The sequence below is a fragment of the Cydia amplana genome, chromosome 2, assembly GCF_948474715.1.
Source record: "Cydia amplana chromosome 2, ilCydAmpl1.1, whole genome shotgun sequence".
In the NCBI taxonomy this organism is placed as follows: domain Eukaryota; kingdom Metazoa; phylum Arthropoda; class Insecta; order Lepidoptera; family Tortricidae; genus Cydia; species Cydia amplana.
Genome location: NC_086070.1, coordinates 5,814,969 through 5,835,534, shown reverse-complemented (window position 1 = coordinate 5,835,534; position 20,566 = coordinate 5,814,969). Strand labels below are relative to the sequence as shown.

General features: G+C 39.8%; 4 protein-coding genes across 5 annotated transcripts in view; 2 read left to right on the top strand and 2 right to left on the bottom strand.

Annotated features, from left to right (window-relative positions):
• Positions 1-20,566, bottom strand: part of LOC134662046 (protein CREG1) — a 550,933-nt gene that overhangs the window by 367,676 nt on the left and 162,691 nt on the right. The gene's annotated exons all lie outside the window — the stretch shown is intronic.
• Positions 1,413-8,474, bottom strand: LOC134657127 (ras-related C3 botulinum toxin substrate 1). Of its 2 annotated transcripts, none has more exons than XM_063512682.1 (6): positions 8,184-8,474; positions 7,987-8,102; positions 6,733-6,882; positions 5,941-6,023; positions 5,309-5,469; positions 1,413-1,585 (listed from the first exon to the last, which is right to left on the bottom strand). In XM_063512682.1, exons 2-6 carry the CDS (start codon positions 8,100-8,102, stop codon positions 1,508-1,510), a joined length of 588 nt encoding a protein of 195 aa, XP_063368752.1. In that variant the 5' UTR covers positions 8,184-8,474; the 3' UTR covers positions 1,413-1,507. The 2 variants fall into 2 exon arrangements, with proteins under 2 accessions (XP_063368752.1, XP_063368759.1); XM_063512689.1 differs by having other exon boundaries at positions 8,275-8,474.
• On the top strand, positions 2,733-3,625 carry LOC134657115 (uncharacterized). Its single transcript, XM_063512671.1, has one exon. It carries the CDS (start codon positions 2,762-2,764, stop codon positions 3,623-3,625), a length of 864 nt encoding a protein of 287 aa, XP_063368741.1. The 5' UTR covers positions 2,733-2,761.
• On the top strand, positions 11,020-19,142 carry LOC134661984 (testin). The gene is made up of 6 exons (XM_063518219.1): positions 11,020-11,143; positions 11,226-11,355; positions 11,502-11,654; positions 14,538-14,617; positions 15,915-16,073; positions 17,317-19,142. The coding sequence occupies exons 2-6, from the start codon at positions 11,226-11,228 to the stop codon at positions 18,916-18,918; spliced, it is 2,124 nt and encodes a 707-aa protein (XP_063374289.1). The 5' UTR covers positions 11,020-11,143; the 3' UTR covers positions 18,919-19,142.

The window sequence follows — 20,566 nt, the reverse complement described above, 5'->3', positions numbered from 1 at the left end:
CTCATACAAATATAAATGCTTACTTATACAGTAAGGACGCTAAGTACGAAAAAATTCGTACATAGACCCGAGTGTTTCTATCTCTATCGCAAGCGTGTAATTAGGTATATTGCTTTCCCGCGAATGCCGGCGGTCAATGTCACTGTGCGAGCGGGACATCAATATAATTATACGCGTGCGACAGGGATAGGAACAGGCGGTTCAATGTTCAAAATTCTTCATGCTTAGCGTCCTATAGAAATCTTTTCGCAACTAAATTATTGGACATATAATTGAGTATGTCAATATAACTAGCGTCTAAGGTCAGTCCTTGTTCAGAAGTCGCATAAGAATATAATATCTCAAAGCTTCCTATCGAGGTTGCATGTACAAAAATAATAGTATTCATTTTATTCTTAACAGTAACAATATGTTTCTAACCGTTGGAGATTCTTTACAATAATATCTACACGTATTTACTGACACTTATATCTATTCATAAATCTTTGGCATAACCATTTGCTTGCTTCTGCAGCAATATATACTCGTAAATTGTGATGATCCGAATATCACATGTATAAAAAAAGTTGAATGTTGTCTATGGCACATTTAAAAGGGAGCGGTACTGATACAATTTCAAAGAAATTGCTGAAGGAAGTATAATATCATATTTTATTGGCATACATTTGTCATATTTGGTAATTACCTATACAGAGTTTTTTACTGAAAATGCTCTCATTAAAACCAGCATTTTATTTTTAATCAATACATAGTATAAAACAAAGTCCCCTGCCGCGTCTGTCTGTATGTTCGTGATAAACCCAAAAACGACTGTACAGATTTTCATTCGGTTTTCACCTATGAATACAATGATTCTTGAGGAAAGTTTTGGTGTATAATTTGTAAAGGTTTTGTGTAAATTCGTTGAACTACCCGTGCGAAGCCGGGGCGGGTCGCTAGTTTAGTAATAAACACAAAATATCACTAAGCCAGTTTTCATTAAATATTTCTCAATAGAGAGGTAGGAAAGCTAAATGTTAGTCGCTGTATTGGAGCATGAAATATCGTTTGCGAACGAAATCTGTCTAATAAATAATAATTCAAACAGCGGTTATATTTCAAATTTTGAATACTGATCCATTCGTATTGGTAACCAATACGAATACTGAAATAGATTTCGACTGTTTATGAAAAGTTTTATATGTCCGCCATTTCTTAATCTGAGAAGGAAACAGCGCCGATTCCAGAGAGCATTTTGAGATTTGCAGTTAATTTACCAGCTAAGAGAGTATTCGCGAATGAGCAACTACCATGTCATTCTATGGAACTTGCTATCTATGTAAACCAACCGCCATATTAAAATTGACTCTAAATGTCAATTTACTAGCGACTTTTACATAATTAGCAAGTTCCATAGAATGACACTTTATTTAACGGATGGTGAGCAAGTGACCGGTGTAGAAACAGATTATTACTGTTGGAGATTCAACTGCTGTCACGTCACAGCACTGATGCTGTCACAGCATATTTACATGATCAGACACTTCCGCTGATGCCTCTTCTGAGGTTCCGGCCGCAGGACCGCGCGCACGGCCTCGTCGAACACCTGCAACAAATATAACGACAAATAACTATAGGTATATCTAGGTTTGCATAAATAGTACCACCAGTAACGCTGGTGCAGAGTGTGCAGACGCTATCCGAATGTATGAGGAAAAGTAATCCGGCGGAGTAGGAAACACTTTTCTACCTCTACGCGTGAGTCGTCAAGACGAACGCAGGCACTTGTAATTCCTAGACACAGACTAGCGAAAACAGGTAACTTTTCCCAAATTATAGGCCCACGCATCTACAACAGGTCTGATATAAAGGATATTGCCTCAGATCTCATTTTTATAAAAAAAACTCAAGTGTTTCCTGATCCAAAAGGCGTTTTATTCGGTCAAGGAATTCATGGAAGGCTAATTAATGTTAAATGGAAAGCTAGTATTATTATTCCTAACGTATTGGAACGGGGTATAGTCTATTGTCAATTTAATTATGTTTATTTTTCTAATATTTACAATGATACCTAATTTTAATTTTAATTGTATATATTGTATATAATAATGTAAATAACGCGTCTGTGACAATGTATGATCAATACAAATAAAGTATATGAATATGTAACCTTAAGTCAAATTGCATACAGATAACAAAGTAGGTATTGATTATATTAAAGGCATGGTAAACATATGCATTTAAAGCACAATCTTACAATGAACATACTATGGGCTCATTTAGACGGTGCGAGAACTCGCATACGAGTTTCATTACATTGCGGCATATGCTCAGTCAGCTGAATTAAGGATGTCACCGCAATAGTCCGCAATCTAACTATAGTCATCTATAGTCTATAGTAGACAAACCAAACGGACGACTGGGGTCGTAAAACTTCTCATTCATGCTCGAGTGGGCGAAGGTAATATGAGAGAGATAGAGATATGAATATGACCCCTGTCGTCCGTTTGGTTTGGGTCTACTGTAACTAAACTTGCATGCGAGTTCTCGCAAAGTCTAAATGAGCCCAATAAATCAGATAAGATAACTTTTGAGGTCAAATGTTCAACTTCTGCGTTTTACTCCAAAATAAACTTTAATTTGATGGAGTAGAGCTCTATTTGGGTCACGGCATCATGAGAAGATACACTGCTTTTGTAAAAGTGTCCAATAGCTTATATAAGGAGGTGCTACACTTATGGCCCACAATATAATCACACGTTAAGGACGAATAACGAAGGCAATGAAGCTATCGATATTATTATTAACAATTGCAGGAATGGCGTGTTCCAGTGATATTACAAAATCTTATAAAGCGCCTTCCTTGTTCTTGAATCACGGAGGCGGCCCATTGCCAGTACTAGGGGAGAAGCACAATAAAGAAATAGGTGATTTTCTAAGAAATGTGTCGAATCATATGGACTTTGATCGCACAGAAGCAGTGATAGTGGTGACAGCGCATAGAGAAGAGGATGTAGTGACGATATCGTCAGGCGAGCGGCACGGGATGGTGTACGATTACAGCAACTTCCCGGCGGTGAGTTACGAGTGGAAACACAAGGCGCCCGGCGCGCCAAAGTTGGCACGCAGCGTACACGCAGCGTTTACGCGCGCCGGTATTCCAGCAGCATTGGATCCGGTTCGCGGATGGGACCACGGGACGTTCATCCCTATGATGCTCGCGGACCCCGCCGCGCGAATCCCAATCCTTCAAGTCTCTATATTAAAGAGCCAGAACGCCTCGCAGCACTTCGAGCTAGGACGAGTTCTACGTCAGTTTCGTGACCAGGGCGTCGCGGTAATCGGCTCCGGGATGTCTTACCACAACATGGCGGAATTTCGTAAAGCCGTAATTGATAGTGACGGGGTCATAGTCAATGAGGAGTTCGATGAGTATTTGACAGAGGTGTGTACGGGTGACGATTTGAGGAGGATTTTGAGGTGGGAGGAGGAGAGAGGGGCGAAGGAAGCGCACCTGGAGGGTGAAGCCGACCACCTGATGCCGCTGATAGTGAACATCGGGGCGGCGGGGCTGGCGACGGGGCGGAAAGTGTTTCACTCCGTTTTCATAGGAAAGTTTAAACTTAGTGGATTTGTTTGGAATTAGAATATACAGGGTGGCCCATTTAGATCGGTCAGTATGGGAAAATCTGAAACTATAAGACATACGACGATCTCTTCTTAGGAACCATGTCATCGATTTTAGTAACAAGAAAAACTGCATTCATACATTTAAATTTTTTTTATGTAAAATGTATTGAAAAAAAATGGTGGCCATTTCGAAAACATACTAAAATAAATTAAAGGATATGATTACAATGCATTTTATTCATTTCAGACATCATGTTTCATAGTAACATTTACTGCTTAAGACCTACACAATCGATATCTAAATAGAAATAATTTTAGATATTTTTTTTCAAAACGTCCGGGTTCGATTCTCGAGCTGAGTACACATTTTTTTTAATGTATGAATGCAGTTTTTCTTGTTACTAAAATCGATGACATGGTTCCTAAGAAGAGATCGTCGTATGTCTTATAGTTTCAGATTTTCCCATACTGACCGACTGTATAATGTAATATAGATAAGGCTACCTTCACCTGTTTATTTCTTAACGCCTACCTAATACCTAATTAAATCCATCAAATGAGTAAAGTATATATATATATTCTAACACTAAAGCCCGCGCTGCGTTAATGTCAAGCCCTGCACGTATTTAACAACCCTAATCGTGAACTAGTTGAATAAACACGAGTATAACAGAAATTTGAGGGTCTGCCTTGTTTCAGCTCACGTTCGTAAGCTGCTGCACAAAGATCAGAGGCCTATCGCGAACCACTGCATTCGTGCATTCGTCTATTGACCTTCTATCGCTCTTTTATATAGAGATATAATACGATACAGATTGACAATAGATAGAAGAATGACCGAAGTGTTTCGATAGGTAGTGGTGGCAAATAACGAAATTTCAGTAGGCCTTCAGAATAATCGTTTTGAATGATTCACGGTTAGTTTCACTAGACTTATATAGATCGGGATATATACCATACCGTGATCACCTTTGGTATTGTTTATTTGTTTATTTGTTTATTTTATTTACAATTAGTACTAACAGTTAAACCTTACGTACTAATCGGTGTTGAGTTACTTAAGTCTAACATGCAGACAGGTACTCAATTAAGATGGATTAAATTACAATATATTATATGGGGGATAAAACTAATTACAATTGCAATAAAAATTAATTACCATAAATTACTATAAATTAAATAAAAAACAGGTCCAGGAGCAAAATGTCAGAAATTAATGTTAATTCTATTAGACTATGGAACTTTTCGCCACTATTGACTCAAGGTAGCGGTTGGATACTGTCAGAAATTGGTTTTCAGAGGTGTAAAATATGTCAAGTTGGCTATCGCTGTTCAAGATGCAATTTAATTGCGTCATCGCTTGATGTAGTGGGGAGAAAGAGAGAGCACGCGTCCTGGCCGGCGGGACGGCAAAGAAGCCGCGGCTGCGAGCGCGTAATAGCTTGGTGGAGGCCTGAGGCACCCTAATTGCTACCAGGGAGAGTAGGGCAGGATTAGTTAGTGTTCCCCGTATAAGCCGAAGGAAATATTTAATTAGGTAGATATTCCTCCGAGCCTCCAGCGATGTGTAGTCCACCATTGTTTTCGAGCTCCCGATATTCACGGTTCATATCCCGGTCTATATAAGGATAGGCCTTCAGAATCTTCAGATTACGAGTGTGTGGGTAACAATTGATCTGATTGTGAGTAGGTAACTAACCTGTTTGAGCCCGCGTTGTGTTAGCGCCGAGCACTCCATGTACTTGACGGCCCTAATTTTGTTTGCCAGCTTCTGTCCCTGTTCTCGCTTCAGTGGTGACATGCCCTGCTCGGACAGCAGGCTAAGCGTCTCGCGGTCATCTCGCAAGTCGATCTTTGTACCTGGAATATGAATGAGGCTTAAGTTACTACAAATACAGAGCAACGGAAAATGTCTAAGCGTTTTGAAAGGGGTTCTGTCTAATACCTTTATTTGGCTAACCTAAGCGCTTAAGCTCTACATGGGTGATGTAAGCAACGTTATTCAATGAACGACTAGGCTTAGTTTAGCGGATTTTTACCAGGGTTCACACGATTTTTTTCGTAAATATGCTGTAAAAATCGTCTGTTTTCTGTCTGCATAAATGTCGTAAATTAAACATTTACTAAGATTACATAGTCCATGATTCTGCTATGGTGTGACAATGGCATATATTTAACCAAGTAAAATAAATGTGCTGGAAGTGTTATGATTTAGGTGTCTTTGTCTGCTTATTATTAGGTTTTTGTAAATTGTATGTGAAAAATTATAAGTAGGTAAAATATACACGGCTCATACAATACATACCTAGAAATTATAATTTTTTAACTCACCAACTAAAATAATAGGTGCATCCGGGCAGTGGTGTTTAATTTCTGGATACCATTTGGAAGTAACATTTTCGTATGATGACGGACTGAAATAGAAAACATTCTATTAGTTGACCTCATACCACATACCAGTCATACCTAACAATGAGTCATTGTATTAGAGATGAGACAAATCTAATTAGTAAACAACTGTTGTTGCAATTGTTATTGAAATGACTGAGCTAATTCTTAACAACTAAGTTGAGGAAGTAAACAATTCAACAAATGTCTGTATTATGCCCGCCTGATGGTAAGCAGTCAGTGTAGTTGGTGCTTTAAAAACCTGTACACTCCTTTTTTTAAGAACCCCATACTGTAGACCAGCGGTCGGCAACCTTTTAGCAGCCAAGGGCCACATAGTAGTTAACGAAGTTGACGCGGGCCGCACTTTGTTAATATTTATGACTTTATCAGACATGTCGTTTGTCAATATTACATACAAAATAGCCATTGAGGCTCGCGGGCCGCAAGTGACAGGTTCACGGGCCGCATGCTGCCCGCGGGCCGCGGGTTGCCGACCGCTGCTGTAGACCCTCGGGAATTCCATTTGAATAAGATTCAAACTCGATTGTACAATGAAAACAGTTTTGCAAGCCTTTCGTTATCACAAAAAATATATTTAAAAAAAAAACAGATTTTGAATCATTCTAGAGAAGTTGGAATTAATTACATTTCAAAAAGACATACCTGTTTCGGAAGTTTGTTACACAAAGGGTTAACTTAAGTTTACCTTAAACAAGTCTTAGTATGAGTTACCTTGTGACACTAAAGCATATGAGGAAGACATCAGTCTGTGGGTAGCTTAAAGGCCTAAGTCTGTCATAATCCTCCTGCCCCGCTGTGTCCCACAGGCCTAGAGAGACTGCTACTCCGTCCACCACCATTGGTGCTGAATAGTTGTCAAATCTGTGAATAGAGTATAATATATATTGTGGGATGTAATATGTGCAAACAAACATTACTTACTTTACTGTTTGTTTAAAGGAAAACAGAAAAATTAGAAGATTAATTGGCAGTAGAAAAAGAACTAGACTAGGCAGCCGCGCGAGCCAATGTTCGATAGCTTGCCGCGCGATATGGAGACGGGGCTTTATATGAAATTAAAATGTTAAATGCTTGCTTGGGAAACTTGAATCTTGTTATTATAGATTAGGTTGAATGTATTTTAAAATTTAATGTACACCAACAGTAACTAATTAGTTTTCAACTAAAATTCAAATAAATATTATCAAAAATGGAATATAACACATGGGGCCTTACAAGGATATGCAATGACAATGTCCTACATAAATTGAGGCTAATGATAACTAATTCTGAATGTGCTGGAAATTTAATAAAACTGATAATTACAGGTTTTACTCATTATAATAATTAAATGCCGAGAACAAATCTCAAATGTAATGAGCCAACCTGGCAATAATTTTGAGAAAGTTGGTGCTATCTTAGATATTAATTTCCATGCATTTGAATATACTTTAGGACAGTGGTTCCTAACCTTTTCAGTCCGGTCACCCCTATGACTAACTAGGGAACCAGATTTTACTCCTCCTCCCAATGGTAATAAAAAAATAAAACGTGTACATTTGTTGTATTGTTATATTAGGTTAGCTTATTACCCCCGTAAAATACCAGTTTTACCCCCACGGGGGTAATTACCCCCAGGTTAGGAACCACTGCTTTAGGATCATTTTATTTCCAGTCACAAAACTGTTGGTGGGATAGTGAACCAAAAGGTAGAATTATTCAACTAGTTAAGGTAGTTATTCAACTATGACAGTGAGGTTTGTAAACATTGAACATAGCTAGGTGTCACATACAATGTTTGAGATATCAAACAAAATTCCTGAGGCTAAGTATTATATATTCATAATAACTGGTCTTTCATTTAACTTTTAGTTGTTCTAGATATATTCACTTGTCGTAGAACATTTAAAATAAAATGCGAAGCAACAACAGATGTCCATTATTTACTTTTCGTAAAATTCCAATATGATTATCATTGATACTTACACTGTGGGTACATATTCACCAGGAAAACTGTCTGTCGTGTACGATATAAGCATGCACGTCTTTCCGACAGTGCCATCACCGACAACCACGCACTTGATTGGTCTTCCTGAAGACATCTACGAAGAAAATACATAAATCGTACCAGACACAAACTATGAGTCATTTCAATAAGAAACATTAAATGTATTACTATTTACCTTCTCCTTAAGTTTTTTACGAATTATCACAAACGGAAAACTATAACACACCAAAACTTATACAAAATCTATAAATAGGGATAAACCTCACTTTTTGGGAAGGAAAGGAAACGCATTCACATTCACAGCAAAGATGGATTATGGCTGGACATCATGATTTCTGTAATCTGTGGATTTAATGACATGACTGCAGATTAAGCAACTTTTGTATTTGTCTATGGTAATCTGAAGAATATATGAAAAAAATGAAATGAAATACATACTGCCAACCGTAAAGACTTCTAGAGACCTTACAACAAATGGCCCATAAGTGAGAGCGAGAAACAGATATCTCTTTCTCGCAATCACGTATGGGTGCAACCATAGAAGGTAGCATCCTATAGAAGTGGTCTACGCGTGCCTCCATGAGGGACAAAATATACGCAATGCGACGCTATGATTGGTCGAATTTATTTGTTGCCCACCATAATCCATACTAATTTATGGTGGGGAATAAAAAAAATGTGAGACTGTGACAAGGTCAAACAATAATAGCGCTTTCGCTGCTACTCCTACTGAAAGATACATAAGACTATCCCGTTCTGTCAGTTATCCCCACCACTCATGCCCAATCCAGTTTAATACTAGATTCATGGGTGCGACACACCAAGGTCGCGATGCGGTGCGATAGTGTGTTATTACTATTATCGCAAATGTTTGTAGAGGCCTTGAAAATAAAAATGTATAAGTTGGCTAACCTGGTACTCGATTTTGTTATGATTTTGTTCTACTCTCAGTTAGTGCACTATAGACCGCGAGCCACGAACAGGTTTCCATGACCAATCGCCTCCCAGGCGATAATTCCTATAATGGTTAACGGCTACGTATGATGAATCCTCGTGGACGTCAGCTGCCGCTCCGTTGGTGGGTTGAGGAATGGCAGCAACCGAAACACGTAAAAAAAAAAATATTTTCAGTCATCGCCTCCCGTTTGATACTTTGCCAGATGATAGTTTAGGTGCTATTGTTAATAAAAAAAATCGTCAGCCGGTTGTATCGCGGTGGAAACACCGTCAGCTGGTCACATGAACATGTAAAAAAAAAATTTTTTTTCAGTCATCGCCTCCCGCTTGATACTTTGTCAGATGATAGTTTAGGTGCTATTGTTAATAAAAAACATCGTCAGCCGGTTGTATCGCGGTGGAATCACCGTCAGCTGGTCACATGAACATGTAAAAAAAATTTTTTTTTTCAGTCATCGCCTCCCGCTTGATACTTTGTCAGATGATAGTTTAGGTGCTATTGTTAATAAAAAAAATCGTCAGCCGGTTGTATCGCGGTGGAATCACCGTCAGCTGGTCACATGAACATGTAAAAAATTTTTTTTTTTTCAGTCATCGCCTCCCGCTTGATACTTTGTCAGATGATAGTTTAGGTGCTATTGTTAATAAAAATAATCGTCAGCCGGTTGTATCGCGGTGGAATCACCGTCAGCTGGTCACATGAACATGTAAAAAAAATGTTCATGTGACCAGCTGACGGTGATTCCACCGCGATACAACCGGCTGACGATCTCTTTTATTAACAATAGCACCTAAACTATCATCCGACAAAGTATCAAGCGGGAGGCGATGACTGAAAAAATATTTTTTTTTTACATGTTCATGTGACCAGCTGACGGTGATTCCACCGCGATACAACCGGCTGACGATTCTTTTTATTAATAATAGCACCTAAACTATCATCTGACAAAGTATCAAGCGGGAGGCGATGACTGAAAAAATATTTTTTTTTTACATGTTCATGTGACCAGCTGACGGTGATTCCACCGCGATACAACCGGCTGACGATTTGTTTTATTAACAATAGCACCTAAACTATCATCTGACAAAGTATCAAGCGGGAGGCGATGACTGAAAAAAAAATTTTTTTTTACATGTTCATGTGACCAGCTGATGGTGATTCCACCGCGATACAACCGGCTGACGATTCTTTTTATTAATAATAGCACCTAAACTATCATCTGGCAAAGTATCAAACGGGAGGCGATGACTGAAACCAATTATTTTAAATTTTAGATTGTATTTATTTATTTGTTTTATAAATTCATGTGACCAGCTGACGGTGATTCCACCGCGATACAACCGGCTGACGATTTTTTTTATTAACAATATCACCTAAACTATCATCTGACAAAGTATCAAGCGGGAGGCGATGACTGAAAAAATATTTTTTTTTTACATGTTCATGTGACCAGCTGACGGTGATTCCACCGCGATACAACCGGCTGACGATTTGTTTTATTAACAATAGCACCTAAACTATCATCTGACAAAATATCAAGCGGGAGGGGATGACTGAAAAAAAAAATTTTTTTTACATGTTCATGTGACCAGCTGACGGTGATTCCACCGCGATACAACCGGCTGACGATTTGTTTTATTAACAATAGCACCTAAACTATCATCTGACAAAGTATCAAGCGGGAGGCGATGACTGAAAAAAAATTTTTTTTTTACATGTTCATGTGTACAGCTGACGGTGATTCCACCGCGATACAACCGGCTGACGATTGTTTTTATTAACAATAGCACCTAAACTTTCATCTGACTAAGTATCAAACGGGAGGCGATGACTGAAAAAAAATTTTTTTTTTACGTGTTTCGGTGGCTGCCATTCCTCAACCCACCAACGTAGCGGCAGCTGACGTCCACGAGGGTTCATCATATATGGCCGTTAACCAGTATACGAGTTTTCACCCGGGAGGCGATGACTGACGAAATTTGCGCCTGGCTCGTGGACCACTACTTGAACGTCAAACTACCTTTTATCTGTATTGTTATCTGTCAATCGCTAGAAGTTACTGCGTGCTGTCAATCTTCTTTGTAGATTACTGTAGATTATTTTGCGGAATAATTAATTTCAAACTGTTGCTCCGACGGTCACGTGCCTGAAATCAAATGTAACTTAATTCTGAAAACGTATGTATTTACGGTGATTATTGTGTTCCTCACATTAAGTGTTTTTTATTTGGATATTGGACAAAGAAGTTTCTGTTTTCAGATGAGTGAGTCATGTGTAGAAACTCCTGAAGCGCCGGCTTGGTTATCGAAACTTGAGAGCCAACGTGAGAAGCTGAGCAAAGCCCGGCTCGGGCACGATAGCGGCGCCGGTGCTCCTTGTAATTCTTGTGGTAAGCTTGGGAGTCACTTACAATGTTGCATTCTATTTACATATTCTTGGTTGGTTACGTGTTAATTAAATTACTGTTGGCTATGTTCGTTTCGTACCCTTTTATGTTTAAGTGGCTGCTATCAAATAAAATAAATGTTTTGCCAGGTCCATCATGCCCTGGCCTAGACTTGCACTTCTGGCGCAAGGTGTGCCGCTCGTGCCACTGCAGTAAAGACGTGCACGACGTCCAGGACGATGACCTCTCTGGCTGGGCGCAGTTTGAGCTCCTAGGGACGGCCAAGCCCAAGAAAGCTTCCAGTAAGTAGTTACATTAAAAAAATGTTAGGTACTTTACACATATGTGTTGACTTAGAGTACCTGTTGTCCTAACAGCTAATCTTCGCGTCGCGAGCGCAGCGTGTGTAAGTTACGCCAATTTGAGGTATCTTTTGATTGTTTCTATAATAGTATGATAAAAAGACATAACTAGATATTGCATGGATAGTGAGGCTTTAGTTACCAAATTATTATTTTTATGATTAAAAGAGATGATAATCTGATAACAATTAGTTTATCCACTAATATGTTTACAACTAACAGAGGATATGTTTATATAAGAGTAAAATATAAAAAATAATCATGAAGGCTTAACCTGCCCGATCCCGCGACCCGAAAACTTAAATTTGTTGTTGTCTCCCAGTATGGCTCCCATTTGAGCTACTGGGAGTTGAAGTGGGAGGTTTTGAAAATCGTGGGAAATCTGGAAAATTTATTTACGGCTCATATTTGAGCCCTTGGGATATGACAGGTTAATGGCAAATTATGATTTTTTATGTTCCAAAGAAAAGGATATCAAAAATTATGTTGAAATTACAGATTAAGTACTAAGTTTGTTATAGAGGTCCCTAGAGGTTTGGTGACCATTTTTTTGTTTCAAACAGAATTTACCATTCATTATGTTCATTACTACTTTATTAATTAAACTACTTTTCGAAAAATTCGACCTATGTGATTTCAAAGCACTATACTGAAGATACTGGAGATCGGCATAACACCGTCCATATCTGTAGTGCTGCCAACGGAGTAAAGACCAACGCCATATTACCGCATCTATAGATACTGCATTTCGCGTAACTTAAAATGTATGCAATTTTAAACCGTCCATATTTTTTAATTGGCATAACTAATTTATATAAATAAAATTTTAGTTTTAAATACGTCTTGCCGGTTGTTCTTGTACTTTTTATTCATATTATATAAAAAATTCAAAAAACGGACCATAATTTTGTAAGTAATGATAAGTTCTTTGTTTTAAACTTTAACATCGTTTTTCTCGAAATGGCCATTTCAAAGATACGTGAGTTTGGCTTGACACGGCAGAAATGTAGCGTGCTGTAATAAATAATTATGTGTCAATTAGTGATTCAGTAAACTGCTTTAAGAGTGATCAAACATATTAAAACAGTTTTACCGGTATAAGTGTTAACACTAAAATAGAAGAGTCTCATTCACGCCATCGCCATCAGAATCAGAGTACATAATTATTATTTTACTCCTTTTCTGATTTTTGCTTTTAGCCTGACGAACTCTTGCCCCTTCGTCGTATTCCATTTAAAGTTGTTTTATGCGATATTAATTACTTACACGTTCTTCCAATAAACATATTTTCCAAAAGAATAAAAGTTAAATACAAAAAAAGAAGTGTACGAATAGTACCTGATGCCCCTCTGGTAGAGTGTTATTACTATCCCGCAACCGTGGGTGTTTAAGCAATCTAGCCAACCAGCGTAACATGACCGAGCGATGTATTACCCGAGCGTAATTGGAATGCGAGCCTACGCTGGTTAGTCCGAGCAGTCAGCCCATCCGAAGCGCGCCCTAAGCCCTAAGCGGTTTTAATAACAACCATGCCCTTTACTTATTTAGCCTGACTACAAATTATTAATACCTACATATTCCAGCTCTGCGACGTGTTATAATACTTATAATAAAACGAAATGAAGTAGCTGTAAATAATAATACGAAATCAGTTCTGTCGGTTTTTGACTGATTTGTTTGTTCCTTTGAATAAATATGTAATTCAATTTACAGTTAATAAGATAAATTTAATCCGGATAATAAGTTAATTTCTACTTAACTAGAATGAGACTCTTCTATTTTAGTGTTTACACTTATACCGGTAAAACTGTTTTAATAGTTTTGATCACTTTTAAACAGCTTTTAAATGATAATAATAAATAAATAATAAATTCATTTATTTAAGGACCATCAGGGATCATTTTTTTGTTAGTACTTACGACTATGCCTTATAAAATATTGTTAGTATTATGCTCTATAAACTATACAATGTCATTTTGTAGCAAAATATAAATAAATTAATTGAAATTAAAAAGAAATGAAATTAAATCAAAGCAGTTTACTGAATCACTAACTGACACATAATTATTTATTACAGCACGCTACATTTATACTACACTATTTATACTGTGTTTTTATTAGTATTGAATTCTAACAATATTTTGGTGGTAACTACTGGGAAAAAAAATTCCCACCTTTTACCAGTGGTAACTACTGGGAATAAAAATTCCCAGTAGTTACCACCAGGGATGTTGCGGATGCAGATTTTTTGACATCCGCGGATGCGGATATTTAAAGGCTCACATCCGCGGATGCGGATGCGGATGCGGATGTCAAGATTAGGTACTTAGAAAACGTCAATTATTACATTTTTAGTATCTTTTTATTAAAAAAAAAACGAAACGTTTAGTATTTGTGCAAGAATATAGGTGCGTTATACTCGTACCTATGTAATAAACATTAACTTGGCAGACTTTTCTGGATCTAGACGATTTCGTTATAGGTAATGACGAAATTACCTAGCACTTACGCCGCCGCTAAGACGTTCCTGTACTGACTTGTTCGACATCCGCATCCGCATAAGCTCCGCATCGATTTTTTGCGGATGCAGATGCGGATGTTGAAAATAATGCGGAAGTTCCGCGGTTGCGGATGCGGATGCGGATGTTCGCAACATCCCTGGTTACCACCAAGCCGAGTTGGTGGTAACTAGTGGGAATTTTTTTTCCCAGGAGTTACCAGTGGTAAAAGGTGGGAAAAAAAAATCCCAGTAGTTACCACTGGTAAAAACTTGGTGGTAACTAGTGGGAATAACCCATTTATTGTCATTGTTTTTTTTTGCAGTGCCCCTTATAAAGATTCGTGGAGTGACAGACAAGCCTGTTAAACTTGACTGGGTGCCACCAAATGCTTCTACCGAGTTGGTATGTTCCCTCTAATCTTAGTATAAATATATTAAAATTGGTGATGGATGATGGCAATATCATATTTTACATTTCATGGAATAGGATAGGAGCATTTTTTTCTGTGACTGACCAAGCTAAATAAGTAATAAAATGCCAAGCTTAAATAAAATGTGTTTGTATAGGACAGCTCATGGGATGCTATATCGCTTCATACTTGTTATAAAATTATAAATACCTTAACAATTATTTTCAGGAGTTTCAGGGCATCCAATGCTGATAATAAAATAATATATCAGTAACTTTGACGTAGATTCGAGATGATGTTGATATTTATTCGTCCTTATCAATGGAATGGAAGTACCTAGTCATATCATATCTGTGATTCTGAGCATATCTTAGAATTTAGTATAATTCTATAATAACATATATGTACATATATACAATATTATCCCCTAACCGCGCGCTCAGGCGGTCTAGCATGAGTTGCATTCTCGCGTGCGACTTCATACATCTTGCGCAACTTCAAGTATGGAGAACGCAACTCATGCTAGACCGCCCGAGGCCTATAAAGAGCGCCTAGAGAATAAAAGGCTTATAAAATCGAAGTTGCAATAATTTTTATGAATAATTTATGAACGAAATAATGCACTTCGTATTGTTAAAATGGAGAGCTGATGGTATGGTATATTATGATATATTAAAAGGCTGTGATAATGGCGAAGGCCAGGGAAAGCCAATTATAGATGGTGCTCTTCTAGATTTCATACATTAAGCTGATAGAAGCCCAATTCCGATGCGCGCGTAGTGCGCGGAAGGACCGCGATCGTAATGTGCGTGTTTATTTGTATAAAAAATATATATATATGTCGGCGGCCTATCGTAAGCTCAGGCATGTCGTGAAATTCCTAGGCATATCGTGAAACGTGAAAATCTTTGACCCGTTCCCTGAGTCGACGGAGCCCCGCTACGCGGGGCTCCTATTTCTGGACAGCTTGCACTTCGGGCATCTAAAGCAACCTAACGAACCTATCCTACCTATATATTGGTTTATGTCACTATCGTGAAAACATTACACAGGAACATTACGATCTGCCTGATCTTACGATCGCCCGCCGACATATATAAATTTTAAGCTTCAGTTCAGTGAAGCAGCATTCACCTTTTAGTGCCAGAGTTGCACCATCCGCACTTGACATGCTGATCAACGTCACCCGGCGCGCCGTCATAGAATTTAGCGAACTCTTTAACGATGACTAACAGTTTGGTGCAGCCGACCCTTACTCTTAAGTCTTATTGGATCACCATGTGCGTTAAGGTGTCGGAGTACATGTCGTGCCTGGGCTCCCTGGCGCCGGTGTCCGGGTCGGCCGCCGCTCGCCGGCGCCGCGCGCAGCTCCGCACGCAGCTGCCGCCCCACGACGTGGCGCCCGCCATCCGCAACCACGCCACCGACCAGGAGAAGTCGGAGCACACGGTCAGTATGCAAACTATCTTCGATCAACACGGAAGGGATGCGGCATTCGCACTATTTCCCCTCTGCCTAGGTACAAGATCAACTGATCTAGCGCGGGTAATAATAGTTGCGGATTTTAAACTAGACCGAGTCCAGACGCGCGAGTGAACACAGCAGCAGAAAAAATGCCTAATTGCTCTGTTTTTTGTTGTAAAAAGAGGTCGGGGACATCAAATTTACAAAAAGAAGGTGGTTACATTTCACATGTAATATTTTTTTTACATGTCATACGTTTAATTACATTTAAACACAATTATTATATTTTAGTCTCATGTAATTGCTGGATTTATCGATTTTTCTCGCCCAGTACAAATTGCGGATCGGTCGAGCGACAAATCCGACTTCTCATCTCTCAGAAAACGATAAAATTCTTTGACGAAAATGTGTTAGTGTGCGTGTTGTGTCACTTGTGACTCGTCCGTACACAAAAACAGATCGAGGTGTGCAAGATTTGTCTGTGTAGGGTGTCATTTTCTATGTATTTGTGTCGTCATTACAGATTAGATTTTGTATGTAAGTGTGTGAGAAGTGCGACTGTGTGCACGTTCCCCCCCCCCCCCCCCCCCCGCGAAAAATGGCAGAATGATTTGAATGTCAAGATATCGCTTGGGCCTATCCCTTCCGTGTCGGAAGCCCGTCTTGATCGAAGCAAACTATACTTGGTCAAGCAGATCTTCCCAGTAGAAAAAGGCGGCAAATTTAAAACGGTGGGCGCGAAGGGATATCGACACGTAGAAAATTTGAATTCCGCACCTTTTTTACTGACAAGATTTGCTTGACCAGCTATATATGGCGAACAAATAGGTCCATTCATTGACCAGCTCTCTGAAACGACTCTGAGCCCTGCAGAGATGAATTCAACAAGAAATTCTACTACGAGGGGCCGCCGTGTGGATGTTGCAAGAAGTCTATGTCAGCCGCTGATGTCACTATGAATGAACTCATTAATAATGTGTCCATGCAATTTTGCAGCTCGATGTACATGCTCGGCACATGCTGTCACTACCAACTAGGCCATATAATGCTCTTCAATGCTGTAATTTACCGCAATTCTGTAAATGTTAATATGTATTAACGTTCTTTAAACAATGCAATATCAATTAAAATAGCAAACATTCAGAGTGCAGTCTTCCTAGGCAGAAAATTTTAGGTTTTGCTGTTGCAAGTGTACTCGACAACTAAACCTAAAATTAAATTTTTTCAGGAATACATTACGCGCATCAAAGAAAATGTTGTCGGTATGGGTAACGTGGTCAGAGTGGGCCCTCTTCAAAGCGGCGAAATTTACTCGGTCGAGAACAGCAAGTCTCACTCGGGTACCAAGTCCTACGCTCTGCCTTTGAAGATATCCAACGTTTCCAGGGGCGTGAAGTATAACATCGTCCCGAAGAATGCTTCAGACAAGAAACTGGTTCTTGACTCACAAGGAAATGTTGTCAGCAGTGCTGCCAACTTGCCGGACTACAAAAATAGTCCAATTCTCAGTCACGTCGTTAAAGACAAGCTCAACGTCATGCGCATAGAGTCGGACAGAATCAAAAGTGCTATCGAGCATGGCCCTGTCTATGACAAACTATTTAAAAGTCTGAACGACTTAAACATTCCTGTCACAAACGATGTCTACTTACAGCCTATCAAGCTCTTCCGTGAGGAATACAACAAAAATCCTCAGTTTAACGAGGAGACAAACGAGTTCGCTAAGGCGCTCGGCGCTCACGCCATGCCGGAGCTCTGGCCGACCAGTAATAACAACGTTCTGGGCACCGCCAAGATGTTGGACAGCAGACTCCAAAAGGGAACTATTTTTGCACCCAATGGAGAGATTTGGAGCTGGAAGCACGAACCAACTACTCCCGAGCATAGTGGCACAATTTGCTCTACAAAGATCAATCCCCAGTATTCTACAACTACTAAACCACCTAATCAGGTGGAGCCTCAGCAGACGGCTCCTTTGAGGGACTATCTTAGGAGCCAGTCCGAAGAAGACTTGCCGCCGCCTCCGCTGCCCAACTACAGCACCTATCCGGGAGGCGTGCCGCCGCCGGCCGCGGCCGCAGACTGGAACAACCCTCCCGCCGGCAGCGCCGCTCCCGACAACATGAGCTATCAAGTCTCACCGCAAGACAGCCTATACGGCGAACAAATAGATCCAATCATAGACCAGCTCTCTGAAATGACTCTGAGCCCCGCCGAGATGGAATTCAACAGGAAACTCTACAACGAGGGCGTGCCGTGTCAACGTTGCAAGAAGTCTATGTTCGCCGGCGAAGTCGCCGTGAAGGCGGAAAGAGCGGGGCAAGAGGCTATCTGGCATCCCCAATGCTTCACTTGTAGTAAATGTGGCGAGCTGCTGGCGGATCTCGTGTACTTTTTCTACAAAGACGAGATTTACTGCGCCCGGGACTTGGCTAACGTGCTGGAGATCCCGCGCTGCGCGGGCTGTGACGAGCTGATATTCACGCGGCCGTACACCGCGGCGGAGGGCCGCGCATTCCACGTGCAACATTTCTGCTGCTACCACTGCGACGCGCCGCTCGGCGGGAAGAAGTATGTGCCGGACGACAAGACAGGTTTACCCGTATGCTTGTCGTGCTACGACCAGTTCTACGCGGAGCGCTGCCGCGCGTGCGGCGGCGTCATCGGGCCCGAGCAGCAGGGCGTGTCGTGGAGCAACATGCACTGGCACGCCGACTGCTTCATATGTTCGGGAAGGATGTGCGGAAAGAGCCTGTTGAGTGGCCGTTTTGTCGTCAAGCAGGAGATGCCGTTCTGCAGCGTTCCTTGTGTTCAGAGTAGGGTTAAGTAAACTTATATATTACTTCGGAGATTTTATATGCCGATGTATTAAATAGTTATTTTTACATGACATTTAAAATAACTTCATAGATATTATTTATGTGTGATGTGTGATACAATATTACTGGGGCCAATTATATGATATACATTGTAAAATTATATCTTTTTTATGAAGTGTTTTTGCTGTAGAAGTATTATTATACATAATATTGTGTAGGATTTGATAATGGGGAGTAGAAACTTTGAAACAAGTTGCATAATTTACAGTAATATATTTTTGTACTGCGTTTTTAGGTAATTGACTGTAGTGAAGAGTCACTACAAAGCAGGGTATTCATCTAGCAAGCTAAAACTAGATATATTGTCAATTATTTGTAACAGTAAGCAGTAGTAACAGTTTGCTATTGGGTACCCTGCTTATGATGTTTAGACAAAGTATTCTAAAGCCATGGCAATGTATGTGATAGATAGTGATATAAGAGAAACTTCATATCATTCCTTGAAAGTGCCATTGTGAGGTATTTGTGAATGTTTTGGGAAGTACAATAAAATATATATAGATTCATTTTGAATTTTATTATCATCCTACACTTCTAGCGCAATTCCAAGTCAACCTCGCCTAGTGAATATCCACTTAGTTAACTCTTTGACTGCCAAAGAAATCAACTGACGCGTGCGGATGCAGCCCAATATCAACCTTTGTGCATTCCAACAATGAACAATTTGCTTCAAAGGATTAATCATCTTCTTAACCTTTTAACCGCCACACGGCGAAGTAATATGCCGTGCTCCCGACGCCAGGCGATCGCAATTATTTAAGCGAAATTGAACTTTACGGAGTCCCGCGTAAATCCCTATTACATTGGCGAAGTTGTCGGCTGTAGCCGTCGTTGGCGGCCGTGGCAAGACTTTTCGATGACGGCCACAGCCGACTGTGGCGGTCAATGGGTTAATAAAATTTTGTTGTGAGTGATCCAAGCTTGGGAAGCTTTGCCTTAGTGACCTCAGTTAGGCTTTAAGAACAGTGGGATTTTACCAAGCAAGTATTGTCAATCTTGAATCTTCACTTTAGAATTGACAACAGTCTGTAAGTTTAAAAATAAGGGTAAAAGATTAACCCTTCAAATAGCTGTGATGTAGGTATGGCACCTGAAGGGTTAACCAAGCCCAAAATAACAATACTATTTGATATTGACCCCAGGCCCCATGAATAAAATGGGACATCACTATATGAGAGGGGTGTACAGTGAAATCTCGATAATCCGGCACTTCACTGGTCCAGTATACCCAGTAATCGGGCACTAAAATTGGGTTACAAATGATCTTTCTATGTCCTAATTTACTATTTTCACCCTCCAATCTCTTTATAAATATCTAAATGTAGTAAAATGTATTTCTACTTCATACTAAAAAAACATCAATAATATGCAGATTTGCTCTAACTTCCAGTAATCCGGCTCTCTTGTGTCAACATTAGTGCCGGTTTCGTGAAATTGTAGTGTAGTAGGGATGGGGTAGACTCTATAATCTAATCTTCCTCTACCGGGTAGAGGAAGATCCCAAACTGCCCAGGACCGGAGTCAGTGGAAGAACATGACTGGACTTCTCCCTATTCCTCGAGACTTACCCCAACGTAGGGTAATAGGATGAAAAGAAGA